We start from the raw sequence: 23,685 nt of genomic DNA on the forward strand, positions 1-23,685 counted from the left end.
TGAAGGATACAGAAGAATTTATTGAAAGCACAAGTACAGACTGGGCACCAACTGCTTCTACAATCTCAACAGGAAATAATGGAGCTACAGAAAGGTACAAAGGTTGTTATAAAATAGTTTTAATTTCATTTCATTTTGCATTACAAACATTCTTTGAAAGAGGCAATGGAATTCTGATGGTGTGTACACTTCCCCTCCCCACCCACCTTCCACAATACTGAACCTGGAATTGCTGTTATCAAAATATACAATACATCTGGTCACCATAAAAAACTGGGTTTTGCTGCCCCTCATGTCTTACAACAGGTATAAAAAAATTATAAATATGTACACCCTTAGTTACTCACATTCTTTACATGCAAACACAGGATCCGAAGGGAGCGCCCGCCGTGCTGGGGGCCTGGTTACCCCAAACCCAGCTGTGATTTCCACGGGACACCCCGAGTGTCCCAGCCCCAGGAGCCTCCCCAGAGCTGGGGAGGGTGATGGGGGGCACTGACCAGTCACCCCAGTGCTGCTGGGCTGGGTCCCCTGTGGGAGGTGTTTCACTAGGGAGGGGACAAGCCACAGACCCCCAGCTGTAAAGGATGGTGGCAGGGCCTTGGGGAGCTCTGCAGGGGCAGATCCCTGGCTCCAGCACAGATTTAGAGGTACCCAAAAGCAGCTGGGGTGATGCTGTCAGCAGGGATTTGCCCTCCTCGGGGGTACCCAGCACACCACAGCACCAGGGGGGCTCTCACTCGGACCTCACATGCTTCTCCAGCATAATTCATATCCTTGAGAGTCCAGGGAGGAACTACAGAAAGTTAAGACTTTTCCAAACACTCAGTGCTAGGCAAGTCAAGAGCTCCCACACCAAGCAAGGAAATCAGAACTTGCAACACTAAGACAATTAAAAAACAAACTTTGGTCCACAATTTGCAGAAAAACCCTGAAAAAAAGTACAAGATTCTTGTTATTTTGCATCCGAACAGGTTGCAGGTTAGAGGGAAATGTAAGGCAACATCGGATCACACGGAATAGAAGGCAGAATGGCCCGGGAAAGAGTTGTAAGCCAGAAAAAAAAAAATAATTGTTGTATCATTGGGAAAAACTGATCTGCTGCATTCTACTTTTAATAAATTCCCTTCCTAGAACAACATCTGGGCTTATAGGTTCAAAAGGTAAAAAAAAAAAATCTTTAGCCTGGGTCCTTTTCCTTCTATTTCTGAGCTGTTTGTGCTCATTCTCTCACACCCTCAGCTCTGCTCATCCTCAGCCACGACCTCAGCCTGGAAACTACTCCTGCCCTACAGCTTCAATTACAAAACAAAGAAAATAAAGTACAGTATACACGGGTAATACCACAAAGGAGTAAATTTAGATTACGTTTATACCATCTTATCATTCTATAAAAGGTACTTAAAACTATTTCTTTTGCATATAAAGAGATTAGAATATTTGGTCAACTGGAAATATTGCTAGGCACAGAGGACAGCAACGGCATCAAAGTATAATACAAGGATTCAAACAAAAGCTCAAATGCTGAAGACATGCTCTAAGAACGACGGCGGAGCTACAGCAGCCTCGTTAATCTCCAATTAGGGGCACAAAGGTACCTCTTGCAGGCACCTTTCTAATTGTGGGGTATCCAAGGATTCTCCAAATCCTAGCCAAGCATTTAGGTATATACACACACAATTTTGACAAACTGATTCATCTTCACAAGTGTCCCACAGCGGCTCTTTTGTCCCTCTGTGAGGGCAGAGCCTGCGGGCTCGCTCCTGACACTGGAATGTGATTTGGCCTTGGGAATGCTCCCCCACCCAGACCTTTGCTCAGCCAGAGGCTCTCAGGTAACTCCCACCTGAGTCTGCAGGTGGCAATGACCCACGAGCAGACTGGGAAGTGGCACAGGGCACACGTGGAGATCGAGACACACACAGGGGGCAGCGGGGAACTGCCCTGAGTCACAGCCCAAAAGTTTCCTTTATCCACTTTGCCAGCTCCCCCGGCTGATGGTCAGGCAGAGCTGCTCCCCCCCTCAGCTCTGCCCATCCCCTCCCTGCAGCTCGGATGTTTTCCCCAAAGAAGTAGAAGGTTTAAGGCACAGGACAGCAGGTGCACAGGTAAGGTGGGATCAACGCAACCGAGTGTTGTGCTGGGTGGGCTGGGAGCTCCTGGTCACCACAATCCTGACTCCAAGGCGCTACAGTGAATTCACACAGTGGTTTTAGGTCTTTCAAGGCATGGATGGGTAAGGAAATGAAAAAAGGCATCAATGTGAAACCTGATAAAACTTGCTGGGATCTGCTTTTTGGGGGAGGAGGAGCAGGAGGGGAGGGGAATTTCCCAGAGCAGGTTCCATAGTGTAAACTTGAACTTGTGATTTTTATTGGAACAGTCAAGATTGTTACCCATCACCGCAAGGTTAGCAAGAGGAATTAATTTTCTTTTTTTTTTTTAAAAACCGGTAAACTGATTTCTCTTTAAAAAAATAAAATCTCTGGTCTTTTAAGGTCACTTCAGCTGCATTTTTAAAGTGGCTTTTTTTTTTTTTTCTGGAATGATGGAAGTTGAAACCCTGGTGTCCAGCCTTTTAAGGTCAAGGCTGAACCCCAGAGGTTTTAAGTCAAGTCCATTTTTACTCAGGCCTTCCCAAGCTCTAAATGGTGGACTTGGAGAAGGACACACGCAGGTGATGGTTCTCCCCCAGGTCATGATTGTGGAGGTCAATGAGGGACTGAATGGCTTCTTCCACAGAGCCCATCTGGATCAGAGCCATTTTACGGTCCTTCCTGACAAGACACAAGTTTCAGGCATGTTTAGATCCACTGCAGGAGCTTCTCCAACTTGATGCAAATTCTCCCAGCCAGCACAGAATGAACCCCCAGGTACCTGCAGCACACTCACTCCTCAGAGGAGTATCTCTGTGGCAAGCACATGCAGCCCTACTGCTCACTCAGTGCTCAAGCCAAGGTTACTCAGGAATTCTTTATTCCAGAGTCAAACACTGTTAGTAAGGATTCTGCTCACCTTTTGACTGGAACCAATACTTCCACCCTTCCCATATGAAAAGCCCAGAGTAAGGAGAGGACAGAATACAAAACACTTACTGGAAGAATTTGAATCCTTTGACCATCCCACCATTGCTTGAAAATAACAACTTAAGGTCTTCTTCAGTTACTGAAGGTCTGAAACAAAAAATTTTCCCAGTCAAACAGACGTTGACAGAGCAAAATAATCTCAAAAAACTAGTTTTCATGAGAGTTTTCTAAATTCCCTACCAGCAGCCTCTTGGCAAGGCAAGACAATGGAACAGGGAGCTGAGGGAGCTCCCCTGACAGCAACACAAGAGGCTGCAAACACTTCAATACTCAGCCACACAGGAACCCTCCCTGCTGACACTTACGGAATATTGGACAGATGAAGAGTGGCAGAAGGAGGAAAGATGTTTTGGAAATTTTTGGAGCCTGGTTTCTTGAAACGATGCAGAGGAGAAGTGCCATAGTCCTTGGTGAGGCCGTGGTCCTCCTGGTTCTCACGGGGCAGCTGCACTGTCTGGTGCTTGGACAGCGTGATACGGATCGGCTTCCCGTGCAGCTTCTGCCCATTCAAGTGGCTCATGGCTGCAAGGGGAGGACACACCTGACTGCAGGCTACTTCAGTTTTGTCCAGACATGAATTCAAGAATTGCACTGCCCTTGCAGACACCACACCCTGCAGGGTCCCTCTGCTTCACTGTGTTCTTTGCCTACGTCCCTCTCGCACCCACCAGCCAGCCCAGCCCCAGAGCTGCCCCACAGCCACACCCCACAAGGCCTGGATACGTTTGGGTCTTCTGTTAGAAGAGAAGAAAGTGCCAAAAATAAAAGTTTTAACTACCCATTTTGTCCCTAACTGCCCCGAGTCTGACCCTGCCAAGCTTACCAAGCTGGGCCTGATTCCCATCGGCCATCTGAACCAGGGCATTATCTTTCTTATTAAATAAAATCTTCACCCTCTGCACATCACCATAGACTCCTTCAAAGAGGGAGGAAACAAGAACAGTCTTAGGTACGGAAACAAAAAGTCTAATTCAACTTAACATCAGCTAATCAATCCAACAGCAAAAACATCCATTCCCAACCAGAACTGATCTCATTCCAACCATGGCTACATATTCTGCTCTAATTAAGGGAATTCTTATATAGCAGAATAATAATGGAACAATACATTAAAGAAAAGACATTGGGTTTCAGCAAAAAGCCAAAATCTTACTGCCAGAAGACTGGACAATTTTGCATGCTCTCACAATTTAAAACTCTTATCAAAGACATGCAAAGCAATAACCCATGCAGAACTGAACCAAAACCAAAGGCAAACTAAATTAAACAGCAAACTAAGTAAAACAATGTAAAACCAAAATTATGCATTCAAAAAAATAAATAAATAAATAAAAAAGGCAAACTGCAAACTGTACATTTCTGAAGTATCAAAAAGTAATCTCAAATTAAATGAAAAAACAAGGTAATAAAAAGTGTGAATAATAACATACCGAAAAGAATAAAGAGGCATTGGGGTGTAACTCTCTTTAGAGAACAGCAGAGCAAGGCAGCGGAGGGACAGGGAAGAGGTAAGGAATCGAAGGGGAGAGCGAGGTTGCACAAATCGTCCACAACGAGGAAGGGCAGAGTCCCCGCAGGAAATGGCGAAATTGGTTGATGGATGATGAAGTTTTCAAGATGGTTAATATTGAAGGGCAGGTTGGTTTCCGAAGAGCAGGGTTTGTTTTATTTTTTTTTTGGAAGGGGAATGTTTTTTTTATTTTTTTTTTTTTTGTTTCAAGCAACAACAGGAAGCAGAAGTACCGTGCAGTCAGTTGGCAAAGAAATTCCGGATCGGGGGAAGAAAAAAAATTCAGGGATGGGGAGAAAAGAAAAAAGTAGCAAAAAACACAGGTCAGTAAATACATAAGGAATATGTAGTGTTCCATCAGTCAGATTTATAGAATTCTACATACAATAACTTGCTTACAGAAACAGTTAATAGGTTTTACCTAGTGGAACACAATGATAAAGAAAAGGCATTTTTACTTCAGATATACAAAGGAGTAAGAGACAGTATCCCTCCAGAGTGACTTCCACAGGCTGCAATAACCAATTCAATTGCAATGGCATTCCCTAAAATTTGACTGAAAGTATTTGCTCTGTTTACAATTATGGACCAAGTCAAAAACAGCTTCAACTGCTGCTTTGGGGTCAGGAACTGCAGGAAGCAATCCATAATACTTGGCTGGAAATAAACAAGGAATGTCCACCTTGGATATCAACCACTGCTTTACACAAACAGATCATGTGGATGAGCAGCTGTACTGCCTCAAATCCCACTCCAAGGTCTGCTGGAAGCACTCAGATAAAGGAGCTGTACCTTGTTTGCAGAGGACTGTTCCCTTCCTGCTCTGTGGCCTGACCTCACTGTGCAGAAACTCAAAGTTCTGGGTCACCACAAGCCGAGATGGGTGAACTGCTCCCACTCTTGTACAATAAATAATGGAGCCATTTCAGCTCCCACAATTCCCACTAGGAAAACCCCATGGCACAGCAGTCACTCCAGGCAATACTGTCTCTTTACTAACTGGTTGTGGCACAGGTAAGTTTCTACAACACTGATTATACAGGCAGTGGAAAAAGTTTCATGTCTGTTAGTTCACAGCTTCAGTCCAAGTCCCAAAGTCTCTCTAGCCCAAAGACAAGCTGGATGGAGAGTGAAGAGCTCCTCAAAAAAAACCACAGGGCATGAAGTAACTGCTTGCTCCTGCCTAAAGAGAGCTGTGAGAAATCTGAGAGGTGCAGCACAGCCCCTTGTCCTGCCACTACCATCCAGGCACCCAACAGCTTCCTGGAAACACACATTTGGAAGCACCACACCGGTCAGGAATAATGATGCCTGCAATTATCAGGGCTTATGGTAGAACAAACCAGAGATGAGAGTCCCTGGAATGGCAGAGCAGTTTCCAGGCAGCACGAGCAGCAAATCCCAAAACTGTTGCACAGCCCCTGCTGTTATTTCATGCCCTGGAGAGAACAGCAATGACAGTAAGAGCAGTCTGAAACATGATCCAATTGGTTCATCTCATTAGGAGTTACACATTTTGATCATTCATCACATCCAGGCTTCCCCTTTGATCCAAAGAGGTTTTGTGGTGACTCTGCCATCACTGGTAAGTTTTACAGCTTTGCAAAGTGCTATTAACGTGTGTGCACAGTCCCACCAGTTACAGCTCCTCAGCAGAGCCTCATCACTCTGCTGAACACCAGAGGTTCTACACTTTCAATCCAACCAGATCCAGGGGCTGACTGAAGGAAAATTCAAGCCCCCCATATCCAATTCCCTTATGGTGCTATCTTTCATTAAACAAGGTTTTTGTTCAAATATTACTTGCATTATTTTTAGAGAAATCCAAATATTTCAACTCACTCAGTTAAGTAGAATTGAAAATGTAAACTGTGAGCTGTTAAGGGGTTTAGCTAAGGAAAAACTTCCAGGAATCCTGGAAGGGGGAAATGTGCAAGCACATGGCAGAGGAAACACTGCACAGGTACAAGGTCAAGCTAGCAGGGATCCAGACACTACACAGAAAGAGCAAAGGTCAGCATGAAGCCTCTCTGTAGTTCTGAATTAATGTATTAAAAACTACAACATGCCAAGGAAAAGGAATGGACATGGCTACTCTGTGACCCAAATGACACTATTCCATGGGAATGGTGGGGAGACTCCACACAGAAGAGGGAGGAAGGGACAGGCATTGTAGTCTCTGGGGGACAAGAGCAGGCAGGCAGCATCCTTGGCTTTGAACCAAGGAAGAGCAATTTCAATCTGAGATGGACTTTCCCATTTCCCTTCAGCAACTAGAGTACTGCTCTGCCCTGCACCTGGGGCTGTCAGAGCACGGCAGCGGCTGCTCTAGCAGTGCCACTTCCTTTGGATACAGCAGGATTTCACTTTCAATGAATTTCAGCCCAATCCGTGTTCAGAAAGTGAAAGCAGAGATAACAGGAAGGAGAAAAATAAAAACAAGTAAAGTTAGGACTGCACTAACCTCTGGGATCAGATTGCTAACCAGCAGCACGGAGTGCCCTGTCCCAGACAGGCCGGGAATGGCAATCCGTCCTGCTGCAGCCGCCGCAGCTGCTGCTGGGATAGCCAAAGGAGCTAGTGCTCCAGGAACACTTGGAACTGTCAGGCCTGGAAATTAAAGAATATTAACCAGTAAAGAATTAACAGCACGTACTCTAGTGTAATTGCTGCACCAGAAGGGAGAACAGCACACCCTCTGAACCATGCAAGTCATCATGCCCAAAAGTGCCCATGGAATCCTAAGGGCAACAGGAGCCTCCTCTTCTGGTGCTGCAGGAAATGTTTTGGTTTCTAAGAGGATTTGCTCTTGCAGTGCCTGGTGCTGAGGAGGTGCCTCAGCACTCTTGAGCGTGGATGAGCACTCACAAGCAGCGGATGAGCACAAAGCCTCAGCTCTGCTGTGCAGGGCAGGTGTCACACACGGGGCACGGGGAGGGTCTGTCCAACCAGGGCATGCACAATGTGCTCTCATCACACATGCAAACCACCAGGTACCCTGTGCCACCATCACCCAGCTCTCCTGACTGGGAACCACTGCAGCTGGATTGGCAGGCACTCCCAGACAGCTCCCAGCACCAGCTGGCACCTCCTGTACCAGCCCTTCAAGGGCAAGAGCTTTAGAGCTCAAGAAAACTGCTAGTAGTCAATTCCATGGATTAACCCCCAAATCAGCCCTTCTTGTTTCCTCAGCAGGGCTGGATGTTACCAAAACAGCAACACTTCAACTTGTTTGTCATAAGCAAGGAAATTCCATCATGTTGCCAGAGAGCCAACATGGCTTGGAATGCTGAAAACCTCAGCAATGATGTTTAGGCTGGCACTCCTGCAAGCATGTTCAGCACCTCCAGTTTTCAGACCCTTGGCTACCTCTGGAAGCAGCAATGATCTGTTACCTACAAGCTGTGAACTTTAAAGTTCAAGTTAAATACCAGCTTTCTCAAAATATTTAGGAAAAAAAATGGCAGATTCCTTGCTTCTGACCACATTTACAGCTGTTAAATAGAGATCCCAACCTCTGTAATGACATGAGGAAATTCAAAGCACAAGAACTTATATCTCATCACCACTTTTCCCACATTATTATTTCAAGGTTTGCCTTTACTGTCTCTCCCATCCTGCTTTACCCATCCTCTTCCCATCACCAGGACATTGCCCAGAGGTGCTGCAGCTGCACACAGCATTCTTAGCTGAGGTGATTTACTGCATCACCAGTCCCTTCCATGTCTAAATGCCAGCATTTACATGGCTAACCCAAACAAAACCATCACTACACTTTGATTTAAAACATGAAGATGCTCCAGCTACAGAAAACCTACACAAAATTTCAACTTACGAAATACAGTACCTGTAGCCTGAGGAATGGCAAAAGTAGGAGGAAAGCCAGCTCCAGCATATGGAGGAGAGATTATTCCTGGGGCACCTGGGAAAAACAGACACATTATAAAAATATGCCAAACAGCAGGAAAACTCTAAACTTTACAGAGCAATGTAATATTCTGAGTTGGAAGAGACCAACAAGGATTTTCAAGTCCAGCTCTTGGCCATACACAGGACAGACACAACAATCCCACTGTGTGGCTCAGTGTTGTCCAAATGCTTCTGTAACTCTGTCAGGCTTGGTGTTGTGACCACTGCCCTGGGAAGCCTGTTCAGTGCCCAGCCACCCTCTGGGTGAAGAACTTTTTCCTTATATCTAACCTAAACCTCCCTAAACTTAGCCAAAATGTCTTGATCTGTCCTTCAACAGAAGCATTCAGTTGAAAGCTAAACCCTAAATGCCTCTCCTGGAACAATGGACTTCCAGAGATCACCAAAACAATTCCTAGGCAAACACCAGGTGGCACCAGAGGCACCGACCACGGGATTTGGCACTAATCTGCTCCTCAATGATCCCCAAATGTTTTACTTCAGTTACACTCTATCCAAAGGTTTTGACCACATACATAAGCAAAAGTTATATTTAATTAAACTACAGAGCACAACAATTGGCAAGATTCATTGGTAAGATTCACTCTACTTACAAAGGACAACTAAGGCACAACAAGGGAAAGCAAGCAAGAAACAAAACCAAACAAAATCCAGGCAATCAAAACAGAAAGGAATTGAAGTCTAACTAGGTATGTGTGTGTAAAAAAAGTGTAAACAAGGATGAAAAGGAATGCTGCCTAAAGCTCAGCACTTCAACTTAAAAGTACTTCAACTTGACTTATACCTAAATTTAGAGCTTAACCATAACAACCTAAAAAAGAAATAAAACTTAACAGCATTTTAGCCTGAATTATAACTATAACTTGAACTAACTCTCAGATGGCAAATATGCAAAGGTTGTGCATGCAGACAGTTAGTGCAAGACAAGGCACCTTTGGAAAGAGTGAGCCCAGGTGGTGTTTGCAAGGACAAGGCCCAACAAGCACCTCGCAGAGCACAGTGAGAATGAAAAGAAGCAGGGAGGTGTGGGTGGGGGCTCACCATGACACACATACACACACATCAGCTGGCTTTCTCCTGTTCCCACTTGCTGAGCACTCACCAAAAGCAGCTGCCATGGTCTGGTCCAGAGTGGGCTGGCTGTCCCCAGAGGGCAGGTCTGGGCGGGTGTAGTCCCTGCTCTTGTCGTTGTTGTACTTGACATTGAGACTTGTGAGCTTGGAGAAGTCGATGCGCAGCGTGCAGCAGGCGTTGTAGATGTTCTGTCCATCCAGAGACTGAGGAAACAAAACCAGCCCTCACCCAAATGCACTCAGACCAAGCTCAGCAATTGCTCTCTGGAGAGGGAAGGTGTTAGGCCATGCCATGACTCCACCTGAGAACAGGTATCTGATGTGGAGACAGCTCTGCTTCATGCAGCCCCTCTGGCAACCTCCAAGTTGCACATGGAAGCCATTCCCTCCCACTCATGCTCTGTCCTTGGGGTAATGTTGGTGTCAGCCCACCCCAAAGCCCACCCTGAGCTTGGATTACACAAGGCAAACCCAAGTGAGAGTAATCCAGGTATGCAGCACTCACCAGTTTGGCATGCTGAGCACTCATGGGGTCAGCATATTGCAACAGGGCCTGAAACTGGTGATTCTTCGTGAATGTGATGATTTTCAAGACTGTACCAAATTTGGAAAAGATCTGCAAGATAATATTTGTGGATCTTGTTATTACATTTCCAGTAAGATAACATCATATTGATCTCTTATTACAAGCAGAAATAAGTCTTTTCAGCCTGTCAGCTTTCAACTGCAGCCCTGAAGGTTTTAAACCACACTGTGGGCATTGCTTGACTGGCATCATGGCATCAGCCTAGAACACACCAGAGTGGCTGAACTGCTCCCTAAGTGCAGTTTGTTTATTCTGGGTTAATTAACAGGAATATGCACAAACACCTTCAGGAACTCGACCTCTTCCAGGAATTTCAGGAATTCTTAAATGCAGTCAAGCTTGCAGTTTAAACATGAAGATAACATTAAGCAATCACAGCTGACAGAGGCAACTTTCCAAAATGGCCACTGCCTACATAGCTCCTGGACAGTGTATTTGTTGCCCCAGCCCCAGCAGAAGGATGAGGATCAGCTACTTTTGCTAAACCTAAAGATAACCTGAAGAACTGTAATTGATCCAATAAAGGGGACAAGGACTCAAATCTCTGGAAATTAAAATCATGCAAGAGTGGGGGACTAAAACTACCAGCATCTCCTGCAGGTGTATGGCCTCCAGAGAAGCCCGACAGCTCTGTTCAGAACTTGCATTGTACAAACACAAACCACAGACTCTGCAACTACACCAACACACCAGCTGCTGCTGCCCCTCCCTCCAGAACAATCTTCAAGCAGCTGTGGTGACATGTTTTACCTGGTGCAGAACATCTAGAGTGACAGGGTAGAAGAGATTCTCCACAATGATCCTCAGGACAGGGCTCTGGCCAGCCATCGCCATCCCTGCGTCGACGGCCGCGGCCGTGGCGGCCAGCGCCACAGCCCCAGCCTGCACCTGGGTCACGGCTTGCAGAGCTGCTTGGGCACGCTGCAGGACCAAAAAAAACTGTCAGACCCACACTTCTGCTTCCAAAAAACACACAGGCAGCTCTCCTTGAGCTCCCTCTCTGCAAACAGCCTGCGGGATTCAGCAGTGAGCAGAACAGCCACGTGCTGCTGCAAAGGCTGGGGGACATTTGAGACAGAGCCAATAAAGACCATCCCAACCAGTAAGAGCAAGGCAAAAATATCAACTAAATCAACCATGCAGTATTTATGCTATGGCAAAACCTTGCTCTGCATAAAGTGATGCAGCAATGTTATCCCATTTTTTAGAAAAAGGGAAAACCAGGGCTTTTCTGAATCCATTTCCAGAATCCTAGACAAGGTGGCAAGACTGAAAAATTGATGCACATTTGCCACAGAGATCCAGAAGTGAGAAGTGCCTGGGGTTCTGCAGAGCCCCCTAGCACACAGAACACTTGTGCTCCAGCTGTGAGAGGCACCCAACAGCAGCATTCCATCTGCACAGCACCGGGTGCTCTGATCCTGATTGGAATCAGCTTGAAAAGTGAGAGGAAAGGGGATGTACTGGCAGCCACCCCTGACAAAGAGCCACAACACTTGAACGTCTTTCCAGTGTTGCTGTCCTAAAATTTGCCAAAAGAGGCAAAGCTGAAACTAGAAACTTCTTCCCCTCTGCAGAGTGTGTGGTGCAGAGACCCTTAAGGGCTCAGAGCCTTGAGACCTGCTGGGTTCAGGTGCTGCCACCTCAAAGCAGCACCTACCAGCTGTGTTCTGCCACATCATGCCTGCACTCAATAGAAATCTTTTAAGCATTAGAAACAAACATCCTAAAGCACCAGATGTTACTCAAGTGCATGGATCTCAAGCCAGCAGCAGAGATCTGGCTGTGTGTCCCCCCCATCCCTGGGATGACAATGCAGAGAACAAACTGACTGCTTGGTTTGGAGAGTTGTCTGTCTTCAGCTCCTTGTGGTTGGAGAACTGGATGTAGATGGGCTGGCTCCGGAGCACCGGAGTGACTGTGGTGTAGTAGTTCACCATGGTGTTGGCTGTCTCCTCTGTGTTCATCTCTATGAAAGCCTGGGAAGTGAAACCCAACACAGACACGTTACACCAGGACAGCACCAGGTCACCCCAAACCTCTGGCAGAGCCGTAATGGAGCTGGGTTTTCACAGTTACATTTACACGTGTGGTTTTGCACATAAAACTGTTTAAAATCCAACTATAAGTAGAATAAATTGGCATCTTCCCTCTCCAGATTTAATGCAAAGTCTCACCCTAAGATCTCCATGCTGTGTCTACTTAGATGTAAATGTCTGCAAGAACATGAAAATAAAGCAACAATCCAGAGTCTTTACTTCTTTCCAGGGCAGGAAAAGACCCCACACTGCTCCACACCCTTAGGGGCTTCTCTCCTTCAGAAGAGAAATGTAAGGGATTGTAGCAAGTCACTGCAGCAAGCACTTGAATATAATCACACCATGCAATATATCAGAGGCACCTTTTCTTAATTAAGATTAAAGACAATATTTTAAGCAATTATTAAAGTTGGCTTCTTTTTTACTCCTTAATTTGCAAGACAATTTTAGTTACCAAATTACTGCACACCACCCCCATTACCCAAGAGTATTTCAGCCATACCCAGCTCATTTACTAGATCTGTAAAGGTGTCCTCAATATGCCACGTTACACAGTGGTAACTCAGATGTCAAGCAAGCCTGAGTGAAAAAGGCCAACTCATGGCACTGCTGTTCAAATAATCCCTGGCCTGCAATTTCCAAACCAGGCCTAACACTAATTATAAGTGACAACCTGTAATTATGGACTGAGCTCCTTCTGCAGCCTGAAAGTGGTATTTTCTACAGCTCATGGGATAATCACAGAAAAGTAAAATAAGAGTATGCAGCAGTTATTGACTCGTAACACATGGCAGCTGTTTAAACAACTTGGAGCTGGTTTCCTGATGACAAACTTATCAAGCCTTTGACACAATCCATGCTTGCAGTTCCGGAGACAATACCTGGTTTTTTCCTTTCAACATCAGAAGATTGGTGACCTTGCCAAAAGGTAAGCCCAAAGAAATGACCTCTGCCTCCGTGACGTCACTGGGGAGCTTGCGGACGTGGATCACTCGGGATGGGATCCCGGCACTTCTGTTATCACCTTTGAACTTTTTGCTGTCGTTTCCATTAGCTGGTAAGAAGCAAGAGTTACTGCTGATGAGAAGGGTCTGCAAGAAGAAGCATGCATCTCCCACTGCTGACCCACAGGCTCAGCTCCCCAGCCACTTACTGCACTATTACAGAGAAATTCCATAGTCTAAGTTACCATGTGTCTTCAGATTCAAGTTTTTACTCTTTTTTCCCCCCCAAACTGCACTATGAGAGTGACACAGCCAAATGTCACTGCAATGGAATCAATTCTCCAGTGGCCATTTCCTAGTTTGTGTAAAGCACACACCCACCCACCCATATTTGTAGTGCAGGTCTGAGCCACTAACCCCAGATTGGTGCTTTATTCCTTTCCACCTGGCCTAGTGTTGTTGGCAGACATTTATTATTATTATTATTCAGCACCATCCCATAAAAGGCCTAGTAAGGACTAAAAATGAAGAGATTTTAAAATTATGACTAAGAAGGAAAATCCAGGCCTCCTTGCAGTATCATAAATTGCTGAGGTTGTTTCCATGCAATATTACCTGCAGAAGGAGAGTTGCTGCTCATGATAAAGGGTCCGTTAGTAGTAACACAAGGAGAGAAAAGCTCCTCAGCTGCCCGCTGGAAGAGAACAGATGACAGGTAAATGGACAGCATTTCACTCAATTCCACCCAGGCACTCCTAAAGCAGAACAACTGAGAAGCTGGAGAGGAGTTGAACACAAGTGTAAGTGAAAACATACTGACAGTGGGCAGTGAAGCTCACCTCCATGAATTAAAAATCAGTCAGATCCAGTTTGGTAATGGAGCAGCACTACCCAGTATCTCTTTTCAGCTCAGCATTAGGGATCTCAGGGCTGGAGTGCTGCTGAGTTGTGTGAAGCCACTACACACAGTGCTGTGCCCCAACAGGCACCTTCTCCTGTCATACGTGGCAAAACAGGTTTCTGACTACTCCCATCCCACAGAATTTTCACTCTGAAGCTGCCAAAACTATTTGGGAATGACTTGGCAGTTATGAATCAAAGGTGTGCATTTTGTGCTCCATTCCTGGAAGTGTTCATGCCCCGACTGGACAGGGTTTGGAGCACCCTGACCTGGTAGAATGTATTTTCTGATACAGCATTCCCTGTAAAGTCACCTAAATCACTTCAACTGACCAGGATTGGTCCAACCCAAGCAGCAGACACAAAAAAACATTACTAAGACAAAAGCAAACATGCCTATGAATGACTTCTTAGCACAATCTATACTTGCATACACATCTTACAATCAGCATGGCTTAATTTCAAGTAAATTACATGGAAGACTTTGAATTCCATTGTGAACTGTGAGCAAACATGATACCACAGATCTAACACACACGAGCACTTTCTCATAAATTTTTACATTACTCTTCAACAGAGGCGCCACAGCAAAAAGCTTTCATTGATAGAAAAAAGCTCAGAACTCATCCCTGCCTTGGCAGCTCCCACCCACCTCAATGGAAACATACCCTGCTCCACACCATGGCACCAGAAACCCTTATCTTCCACACGCCCTGTATCTGGTGGCACCTGCAGAAACAGGAGCCGTGCAACAACAACAGCTCTGTGCACTCCCCCAGCAGACAGGCTGGGAAAGTAGGTCACTGAGAGCCCCAGAACACCCAGCTACAGACACACGCTTTGGGTTTTTTTCTTTCCCCCTCAAATCTTGAATTTCTCGTTTGACTACTCACTGCCAGCTCTTCAAAGAGGCTTCAAGGACTTTGATGTCCCGAAGATGAGAATTAGGCCAGGTTCCAAGCCACTGTTCATGAGCTGCTGCTGGTCACCTGCAAGCACTGACCAGCTCCCACCAAGGCTCTGGCCTGGGCCTCCTCCTCCTCCTCACATGGCACAGTCATTAGGAATGGGCCTTTTAACAGCTGTTCTAATTAGCACTTCGATTCCTGAGTGCAGCAACAGGCAAGCTGGGCTGGGAGGCTATTAGACTGTGATCCCATCCTTTGATGACTCAAATTAAGGCATAATTCCAAGGCTAGAAAAAATCCTCTGGTTTGCTGTTAAGAACACTCTTGTGCCTGCACTGCTGCTGCCACTCCAGGTATGGCTTTCTGTGCCAGGGCCTGGGATACACCTGACAGCTACTGACAGGAACCACTCACCAAAACACAGCCCTACCCACATAATCAGGTGTTTCTGGCTTCATGAAAGCCTTTGCATCAGGCCTTAACGGGACTTGAATGTTTTAAAACATCTTCTTAAATATTAACTTGTAAAATTCTGCACATCCAGAACTCTGCCAGTACAAACTGGTGTGTCTGTGCAAACACAGTGGGCAGCTCCTGCAATCCATCATGGAAATGCTGGGAGAATGAGCCACATATTTGTCTCTCACGCAGGCAACACTAGGAAACTATAAACTGGAAAAACAAGCATTTATACCATTATGGAAAGAATTTAGCTTTCCTAATAGCTTGTTTAAAATATACATTTTAACTTCCTCACAGGCAGGGATGACAAGGATGTCACTGCAGCCAGGCTCCACATGTCCATGTCTCTTTAAGGAGAGCAATTTCCAATCCACTCCCCTCTTATCTTGGAGGCAGCCTGTGCTGCCCACTGTGACCAGAGCCGGGAGGCAGAGGGGGGATGATTGTTCAACATCAAAAGCAGCAGCAGTCAATTTGTAAGCTTCCCAGCTGGAAGTACATGCAAACGAGGAGGGAAGACTGCCATGGTTGGAAAAAGGCAGTTATTGCAAAGTCTTTTCTCTACACACAGAAGTTTACAGACAGCACATGTAGCACTGTGCAGTCACACTGAAGTTATTCCCCACATCTCCCAGTGGCTGCTGAAGTGTGAGAGGAGCAGACTCAGTGCCCCAGGGAACCTCAGTGGTCACCCTGTGCTGCCCTGCCCATGCCTCCCCAGCACAAGGAGGCTGCATGGACCATGACTTTTCAACAGCGAGTGTTCTTCCCCCATTCCTGTTGGAGCTGATATTGGAGAACCACAGGAAACAGTTGCTTTTTTGGAACAACCAAACTTGAGGCAAACTGAAACCCAGTTCTCTATGACCATGCCCACAGTAATGAGCACTCAACAGCCTCCATCAGCTCTCTGCCCTTATACTGCAGGGATCACCAGTCTCTTTCCAGACTCTTTTCTTTCAGTACATGTTAGAAACACTAAAGAGTTTCTTTAAAACCTTGATATAAATTCAAATGTTTCATACCAAGTACCCAGTTCAGTAGAAGCAGAGGAACCAAAGCAAGCCTGGTTGGCTGAACAGGTTTAGAAGAGTTTCTCACCAACAATGCGCCCACTGGGTATTTTGAATTATACTGGGAAAGACAGGAGAGAAGTTACTGATTCTGAAGTTTCATAGAATTTAATTTAGGTTTAAAACGGAAGAAACCCAGCCAAGGGTGTGAGGGTGCTTGGTGCTCACCTCTATCCACCCACAGCACTGCTTCTCTCCCTGTTGCACTCCCTCTGAGTCGTTCAGGGAGGCCCAGCTGCACTTCAAGGCACAATTCTCCAACCCCCAGCTCCCACCCCTGCTCACAGAGGCATTAATTACACTGACATTTCTGCTCAGCCATTCTTTTACAGCTGGTATTTTTATGACGAGATTAGCAGAAGCCACAGTGCACTCGCAGCACATCAAATTCCTCATTTGAACTAACAAATCTCCCCTTCCTGTTGACTGAAAACAACCACCACTTCTGGAGTTACACAGCCAGATGCCACCTAGAGCAGAGTAGGGCTGTTTCCACAATCCAAATCCCCAACCAGCAGCACACTGGCACCAGGGAAACCCTGCTGGGAGGGGTTTCCATGCCAGCAGCCTCCTCTGGCCTGATGCTCCTGGCTACAGAAGGCCCCTTGCCCAAGCTGCACTAATTTAATCACACACCGTGCTCCAGGCAGCCCCGCTGCCAACAATTCCCCCATTCTCTTTTCAGACTCAGGGAGAGACAGGCTGCTGCAAGGTACAGCTTAATATTTCCTATCTCCCCCAGTTGTATTTTTGACCACGCCCCGAACTCTAAGCCTCGCATTAAAGTTTTAATAAGTAAAGCCTAAGAATTTTTAGTCTGTCCAGGCTCTTCCTTAAAAAGCAACAGCTCACTCACATACACTACACACTGCCAGTAGGATTTTACCTGGCTTACAACACTTTGGAATGAAGCCAGAGATTGTCTCAGCTTCTATCAGCACACCTAGTGCTACAGAAATTCCCAGCTGCCCTATATAATCCTTTATCTACTTAAGATCCAGCACTTATTTTAAATGGATTACAGTAAGTCAACTGCATCCTGCCTGGGCAAAAGGCTAGAAACAAACACAAACTAAACCACTATAAAAATATTTATCTCAAATCAAACACAAGATATTAATCAACTTTCAGGGAGAAAGCAAAATTAAAGCAAAGGCAAAAAGACCACACGGGAAGGAAGGGGACAATGACCAAAAAGACCAGAAGGCACAGGCTGGTCAAGCTCAAGATCTACAAAAAGCCTATTTCTCTCCTTGCTTTATGGAGGAAACTCTATGGAACAGCAGAACTGGGTGTGGAGCACCTTACACTACTCTGAAAGACATGGGATAGCAGTACTTTGAGAGGGAAAAGGTGGATTTTGGAGGCAAGCAGGCCATCAGCTAACAGGCTCTTACAGAAAGCAAAGCAGGGAGCAGCAGCACCTGGAAACCCCCTCTGAAAAGAAATCATAAGAAATCTGTCCTGTAAGAAGCCAGAGCACATGGGCATTGTTGTTCTTCACTTTCTCTAAATTTGGAAAAATATTGTAGAGCAAATAAAAGACCACTGTAATACTTTAAAAAAATGAGTCAGACCACTGAGCTCACAAAAACCCTCTGCTCTGATCAAAGAGGCAAGAGAATGCCTCTGAGCACAGGAGGAGCAAGTGGCTCATCAGGGGCTGTCCGAGGTCAGTCCCAGAGGGATGCAGGAATGCTCTGATCCTTCAGTTCACAGCTCAAATCTCTGTGAAGAAACTATTAAGAGAAATCCAGTCTGATGACATCATCATCACACTCATGTTACATTCCAACATTTTTTGCTGAGAGATTCGAGATTCAAGAATGGAACTAAATTTAAACTACTAGGAAGGATGCCAGTTTTCCTTGCCTTCCACCAAAGACTCATGTCCAGCACAGCTCACTTATGTTTCCCCTCTAATCCCCTCTCCTGCCTCCAGAACTCTTTAGTCATTTAAAGCAGTGTGAAAAACATTCCAATTTGGGTCACAAACAAACCATGAGTCAACTTTTTTTGTGAAACACTTCTGAAGAACACACACACACACACCTGCATCCCCAAGAGTCTCCAGGAAGCTGAAGCCAACATAAAACAACTTCAAGATTCCACAGTGTGACGCTGCTCCCACTTTGGTGTCACTCACACACTGGACATGCAATTTATCATTTGATCAGAACCAAAGCAGTTGGGATCAATTTATTTCACTAAATCGCTCTTGGCTGATGTACCAGTTCAAACAGAAGAACACATATACCATTAATCAAATTAAGTCCACCCCAGCAGTCAGCATATTCCATGGACAGTGGATCTGTGGCAGAGGCATCAGCCTATCTGGCAGGCACAGGGGACACTTATTTTCAACCCACACTCTGCCAAACACCAGTCACCTGCCACTTGAGGCTTTTAAAACTGTTACAGCCTCCCTCTGGACAAGACTGAGGCTGATATCCCTACAAAGAGCCAATGGCAGGCTCCCCACTGGGATCCCCAATGCACACACACACTCCCAGCCCCTCTGAAGCTGGCTGAGATGGTCAGAGCATGGCAGTTTCCTCACACAGGACTGCTGCAAGTGCCAGCCCCGTTTCTAGAGCTGCAGACAGGCCCTGGAGTTCCTAAAAGCCACCAGACCCTCTAGTGCTGCACCTGCTCACCCTGTGTGCTTTGGCAATGAGCTCTATTAGAGCTCGAGCACACACCAGGCTCGCAGCAAAGCCGGATCCTCAACCCACTCATCCGTCAGCCCCTCCTAACTTTCCTTCTCAGTCTTTGCTACTATGGAGACACCCTGTGAAACAAACCTGCCCTTTGAGCAAATAAAAGGTGTGGCCAGTTTAAATAGCCCAAAATTCCTAAACTCCAAGTGCTGCAGCAATGCAGTCATGCTGGCTCGGTAGGGCAGCACACGCCCAGGCTTTATGATCCACCGCTCCCAAGCTGAAATTTAACTACTCAACCTTGAGTTTTCAAGCCATTGCCACGGAGCAGAGAGGCCTTGGCAAAGCTCAAGAGAAATCCTATCAGGGAGAAATAGTGCTGGATGAGTCACCCCAGGAACACAGAACTCATGGAAGGATATTTCTGCCCCATCTGTCAGGGGGGCAGCGGAACACTCGGGTTTAGCAGGAACTCTCCAGGCAGCACAACTGCACCTGAACTGTGGCTGTGCAGAGGCAGCTCCACAAATGGGGTGGCTCAAACAACTGGGCTGGCCCAGCTGGGCACAGCATTCAATGTGTTCTCACAGGAAGCCTGGAAGAGTTGTACCAGAGCCATAAAGAAATAATACTTCCTCTTCCTGCTGGTGTGAGAGGACAGCAAATGCAGCACCAGCATACCTGCGTTTTCCAGTCTGACAGTACCTGAAACAGATGTCAGAGAGCAGAGTCCATCCCCACAACTTCAAAATGTACAGCTGAGTGAGCTCACATGTATTAAATATTCTCTTTTTTTTTTTAACCATCACAGACTGAAGTCAAAGCAGGCCTGAGGTTTAAATCCAGTATTTTCTAAAATCATTTTATTAACAGATACATGACCCACGTGCACAAAGCAGCATGCAGCACTCTCAGGTGAGATGGAGCTGTTTGGCACACCCAGGTGACCTGATGCCACCCAGCAGCCACTGCCATCCCTGTCCCCTGCCACCAACATGTGGTTCCCATGTGTGCTCACGCCTGATGGGGAGGCCACAAGAGCCAGCTTGTTGCAGCCTCTAACTAAAACCATAGGAGGGGACTGGAATTTCCTCACAACATTCTTGGCCCACTGCCTGAAGCCATAATTACTGTTCCCATGGCAAAGATCCTGGCTTCACCACAAATCACTTCTATGCAGTCAGCCTGTATCACACTCCAGCAAAGCCTGTTTTAAAAATTAACTTCTCAAACGCCACACAACTGCACTTTTGGTTTCTGGAAGGGAAATCTTTCAAGCAGAGCTTGACTTAGCCAAGAAACGATGGGATTATTCAGCACCTACACTATTCTGAGACTTTTCCAATCACCAAAATGCAATTTCACTTAAAGAACAGCAACGTGTCACAGTTCATCCTCTCTCTAGTCCTGCTCAGAGTGTGAAGGAACAGTGATATGCAGGGAAATTAAACAAAGGGCAAAGAGACACAACAGAGTGAGACCTTGATCAGACTACTTGCAAGAGGCAACTGCAGGGTCAAAGAGCACCTCAGAGCTCAAACACTGTGCCTCCATCTTAGGGCCATACTTCCTCTTCAGACAGCAGTGAAATTATGAAAGAAGTAAGACTTAGATCATGTGTTTCTGATCTGCAGGACATTCCAGCAGGCTGTGCATCAAGAATCCCCACACCAGAACAGCAATGAGCTTCCTAAACAAATTCATACACTTTAAGCTAAGGAGCCTGGAATGGCTACTACAATTACACCTGATTAAAAACAAGACCATTGGGCAGTACAGTACTCAGAAGAGCAAGCCCTTGGAACACCTGGGGGCTTCTTAAGTTAAAGAAACTAAATTTAATTAAGACCTCGGAAAAATTAGTAAGTGGGTGTAAATACTCTTGATATCTAAATTAAGGATGTGAGAATTTTTTTTTTTTTTAATGCCAGCAGCCTGCCTTTTAAAGCAATAATGCTGAGCAAACTGAAAAAAACTGACTTTCATAAAGTCTTCAAGTTCCAAGTTAAGCTCAGCACTCAGAGAAAGACACCAAGAGGCCACTGGGAGTTTGCTGTGACACATTGCCCAGCAGTGGTTTGAGTCACAGGCACTTTTCCTACTTGTCTGAGCCAGCTTTGGGACATTCCAGTCACAGTATAGATCATGGACAAGGTTACTGGGAGCTCAGTAGATGTCACTGAGCATGGCAAGAGCTGAGAGATTTTGGGGACTGTCATCTTCCAACATCCAAACAAATTCCTACCTTCTGTGTACATACACATCAGGAATCAGTAAATTTACACCTCAGATTAAAAACCATTTTCCAGCTCAGATCTCCACGGGTGACCTGGGAGTTCAGCCAGGAAGGTCTCATGAGCACAGGTGACAGAATGGACACCTCAGTCTGTGCTGGATCCCAGAGCAGGGGAAGCTGTCTGATGTGGCTGACCCAGGCAGAGGATGGGAGCACAGGAGAAGCTTCACTTGGCTCTCAGAAATGCACAGACTCCAATTTATCTACAGAAACCCACGACAGCCAAGTACTAACAAAGGGAATCCTATTACAAGAGCTACACCTGCACATTCAATGACTTAAACACAATCAGACAACGTGGCTACAGCAAAAATCAGTTGAAAGCTTACCTTTACCAAGATGATTCAGCTTTCCTGCTTGCTTCTGCCACTCTTTAAATTTATATTCAACTTTCTTTAAACCTGTCTCGTCGGACTTGACAAGAAACCTCATGTTCCATGCACAATTTAGTCTCACCCCTCCCTACCTGCTGTCTGACCAGCACAATTGTGGGTACAATGCTGTCCCACGCCAGAGGTGAAGGCACTCAGAGGGGATTGCTCCCAGACCTCATCTGACTGCAACCAGGCTCTGGAATCCCCCCAGATGGGTGCAATGAGGCAGGCAATCCCACACCCCAAAATTCCAAGCTTCACTGAGATCTACAACTACAGTTTCAGAAGCTTCCTGGTTAAGTTTAATTATGTAAAACCACTTTTAAAAGTTACAAATTACACATTGTTAAAAACCAGGGGACCTTAACCGACATTAACCAGTTTCCCAGTAGATGTTGTATCCAACTGCTCTAGGGATGCCTTGGTCCACCTTTCATAATGGCTATGAACTATTAACCAACCTTATTGTCCAGGCTCAAGGCTCTCCTCCTCACATCCTACGGCAAACTGAGCTCCTTGCATCAGTCAACATTTTTACCCAAACCAGACACTATCATTAATTCAAATTTGAGATTCCTGCTCCTGAGCAACCTTTCCCCCACAGCTGTTAGAGCCCCTTCAGACCCCTAAAGCACTGCCAGGCTGTCTGTGCTTAACACAGCTCACTCTGTACTTCCAACACAAAGCTCTGCTGGCCAACAGCACCTTCTGTGTGATGCTCCAACCCCATTCTGCAGGGCTGCTGGTGCTCCCAGTGCACCAGCTCTGCTCCACATCAGTCCCTGGCATCACTTCCCTGGCCCTTGTGAGTGGCAGCTCTTGGTCAGGTGCCACTCAGCCTCATCACCAACAGCCAACACACACACAGGGCTGAGTTCACTGCAGTGCTGACCCCAGAGTTACAGCACTGGCCCAGTCAAACCCTAACCCTGGAGCCCCCTCTGGCCTGGCACGCTGCAGCTCGGCGCCGATCCCGGTGCCTGCTGCCACCCGCGGCCACCAAGGAGCCTCTGCCAGCACTCTGAGTCTAGGGCTAAGGCTGCCCTTTCCAAACCTGAGACTAGAAGGGCAAAGGGCATATTTACTGTACCCACAGGAGATAAAAATCAGCTGCTAAGCCCTCCCTTTTGTGGCAGGAGGATTTTTGACATGTAACTGAGCAGGAATTCACACAAACAAAGGAATGGAGTTCTCCAAAGGAAAAGGACCAGTTTCTTCATGGAGAAGCATTGTCTAGCACACAAGTAACAAGCATGGCTTGACATTTTAGCAAGGGAAAGGGCTGTTTCTAAGTGCAATAAAGTTGATCATCAATGCCTACATGACAAGAGCTAAATGCTGAGCCACATCATAAATTTTAAATGCATATGAAACTGAATTACCTTCTGGTTAAAACCGATTTATGTGGTACCAGAAATAACCCTTTACAGCTGAAGATCTACATTTGGTGAGGCTAAAACTAGGTAAAGATGCTGAGCAGTGTAAAAAGAGAGAAAAAGTGAGAAGTGCCTACCTTTGTACCAACTGTTATATCTTGGACAATGCTGTAGAAAAAAGAAAGAAAAGGATTAAAAAAGTTAGATAGGTTTGCCACAAAAATCCAGCATAGTTTACAGTAGTAAGAAAAAAAAGCAAGTCAAAGTGCACAGTTGTCTTTGCAGGTGAGCCAAGGACAGTTTATACAAGGAAAAATTATTAGATGGTGATGGTGGAGACCCAAGACCCAGCAGTGCCAGAAAACTGCAGCTCTCCCACTCCCTATGGCAGCACCTGCTCCTCCTGCAAGGGCACGGGGTGGGGGTGAACCCCCCGAGCCCAGCAATGTGACCTCAACTCTGACCACA

The 23,685-nt window shown here is 46.1% G+C and overlaps 1 protein-coding gene across 2 annotated transcripts in view; it reads right to left on the bottom strand.

The window, feature by feature from the left end:
• Positions 1 to 23,685, bottom strand: part of PTBP1 (polypyrimidine tract binding protein 1) — a 26,965-nt gene continuing 3,280 nt past the window's right edge. Inside the window, exons 2-15 of one of the 2 annotated variants that reach the window (XM_039732891.1) lie at positions 23,355 to 23,385; positions 13,784 to 13,862; positions 13,106 to 13,278; positions 12,018 to 12,164; positions 10,936 to 11,106; positions 10,105 to 10,215; positions 9,629 to 9,803; positions 8,444 to 8,518; positions 7,061 to 7,206; positions 4,517 to 4,550; positions 3,910 to 4,002; positions 3,392 to 3,608; positions 3,096 to 3,173; positions 1 to 2,777 (exon numbers count right to left, since the gene is read on the bottom strand). In XM_039732891.1, coding sequence (XP_039588825.1) covers positions 2,645 to 2,777; positions 3,096 to 3,173; positions 3,392 to 3,608; positions 3,910 to 4,002; positions 4,517 to 4,550; positions 7,061 to 7,206; positions 8,444 to 8,518; positions 9,629 to 9,803; positions 10,105 to 10,215; positions 10,936 to 11,106; positions 12,018 to 12,164; positions 13,106 to 13,278; positions 13,784 to 13,862; positions 23,355 to 23,385 — 1,663 coding nt within the window. In that variant the 3' untranslated portion in view covers positions 1 to 2,644. The remainder of the gene's footprint in view (positions 2,778 to 3,095; positions 3,174 to 3,391; positions 3,609 to 3,909; positions 4,003 to 4,516; positions 4,551 to 7,060; positions 7,207 to 8,443; positions 8,519 to 9,628; positions 9,804 to 10,104; positions 10,216 to 10,935; positions 11,107 to 12,017; positions 12,165 to 13,105; positions 13,279 to 13,783; positions 13,863 to 23,354; positions 23,386 to 23,685) is intronic. The other variant, XM_039732899.1, reaches the window with a different exon arrangement.

This window comes from Passer montanus, unplaced genomic scaffold (genome assembly GCF_014805655.1).
Source record: "Passer montanus isolate IOZ18808 unplaced genomic scaffold, ASM1480565v1 scaffold112, whole genome shotgun sequence".
Taxonomy (NCBI): Eukaryota; Metazoa; Chordata; class Aves; order Passeriformes; family Passeridae; genus Passer; species Passer montanus.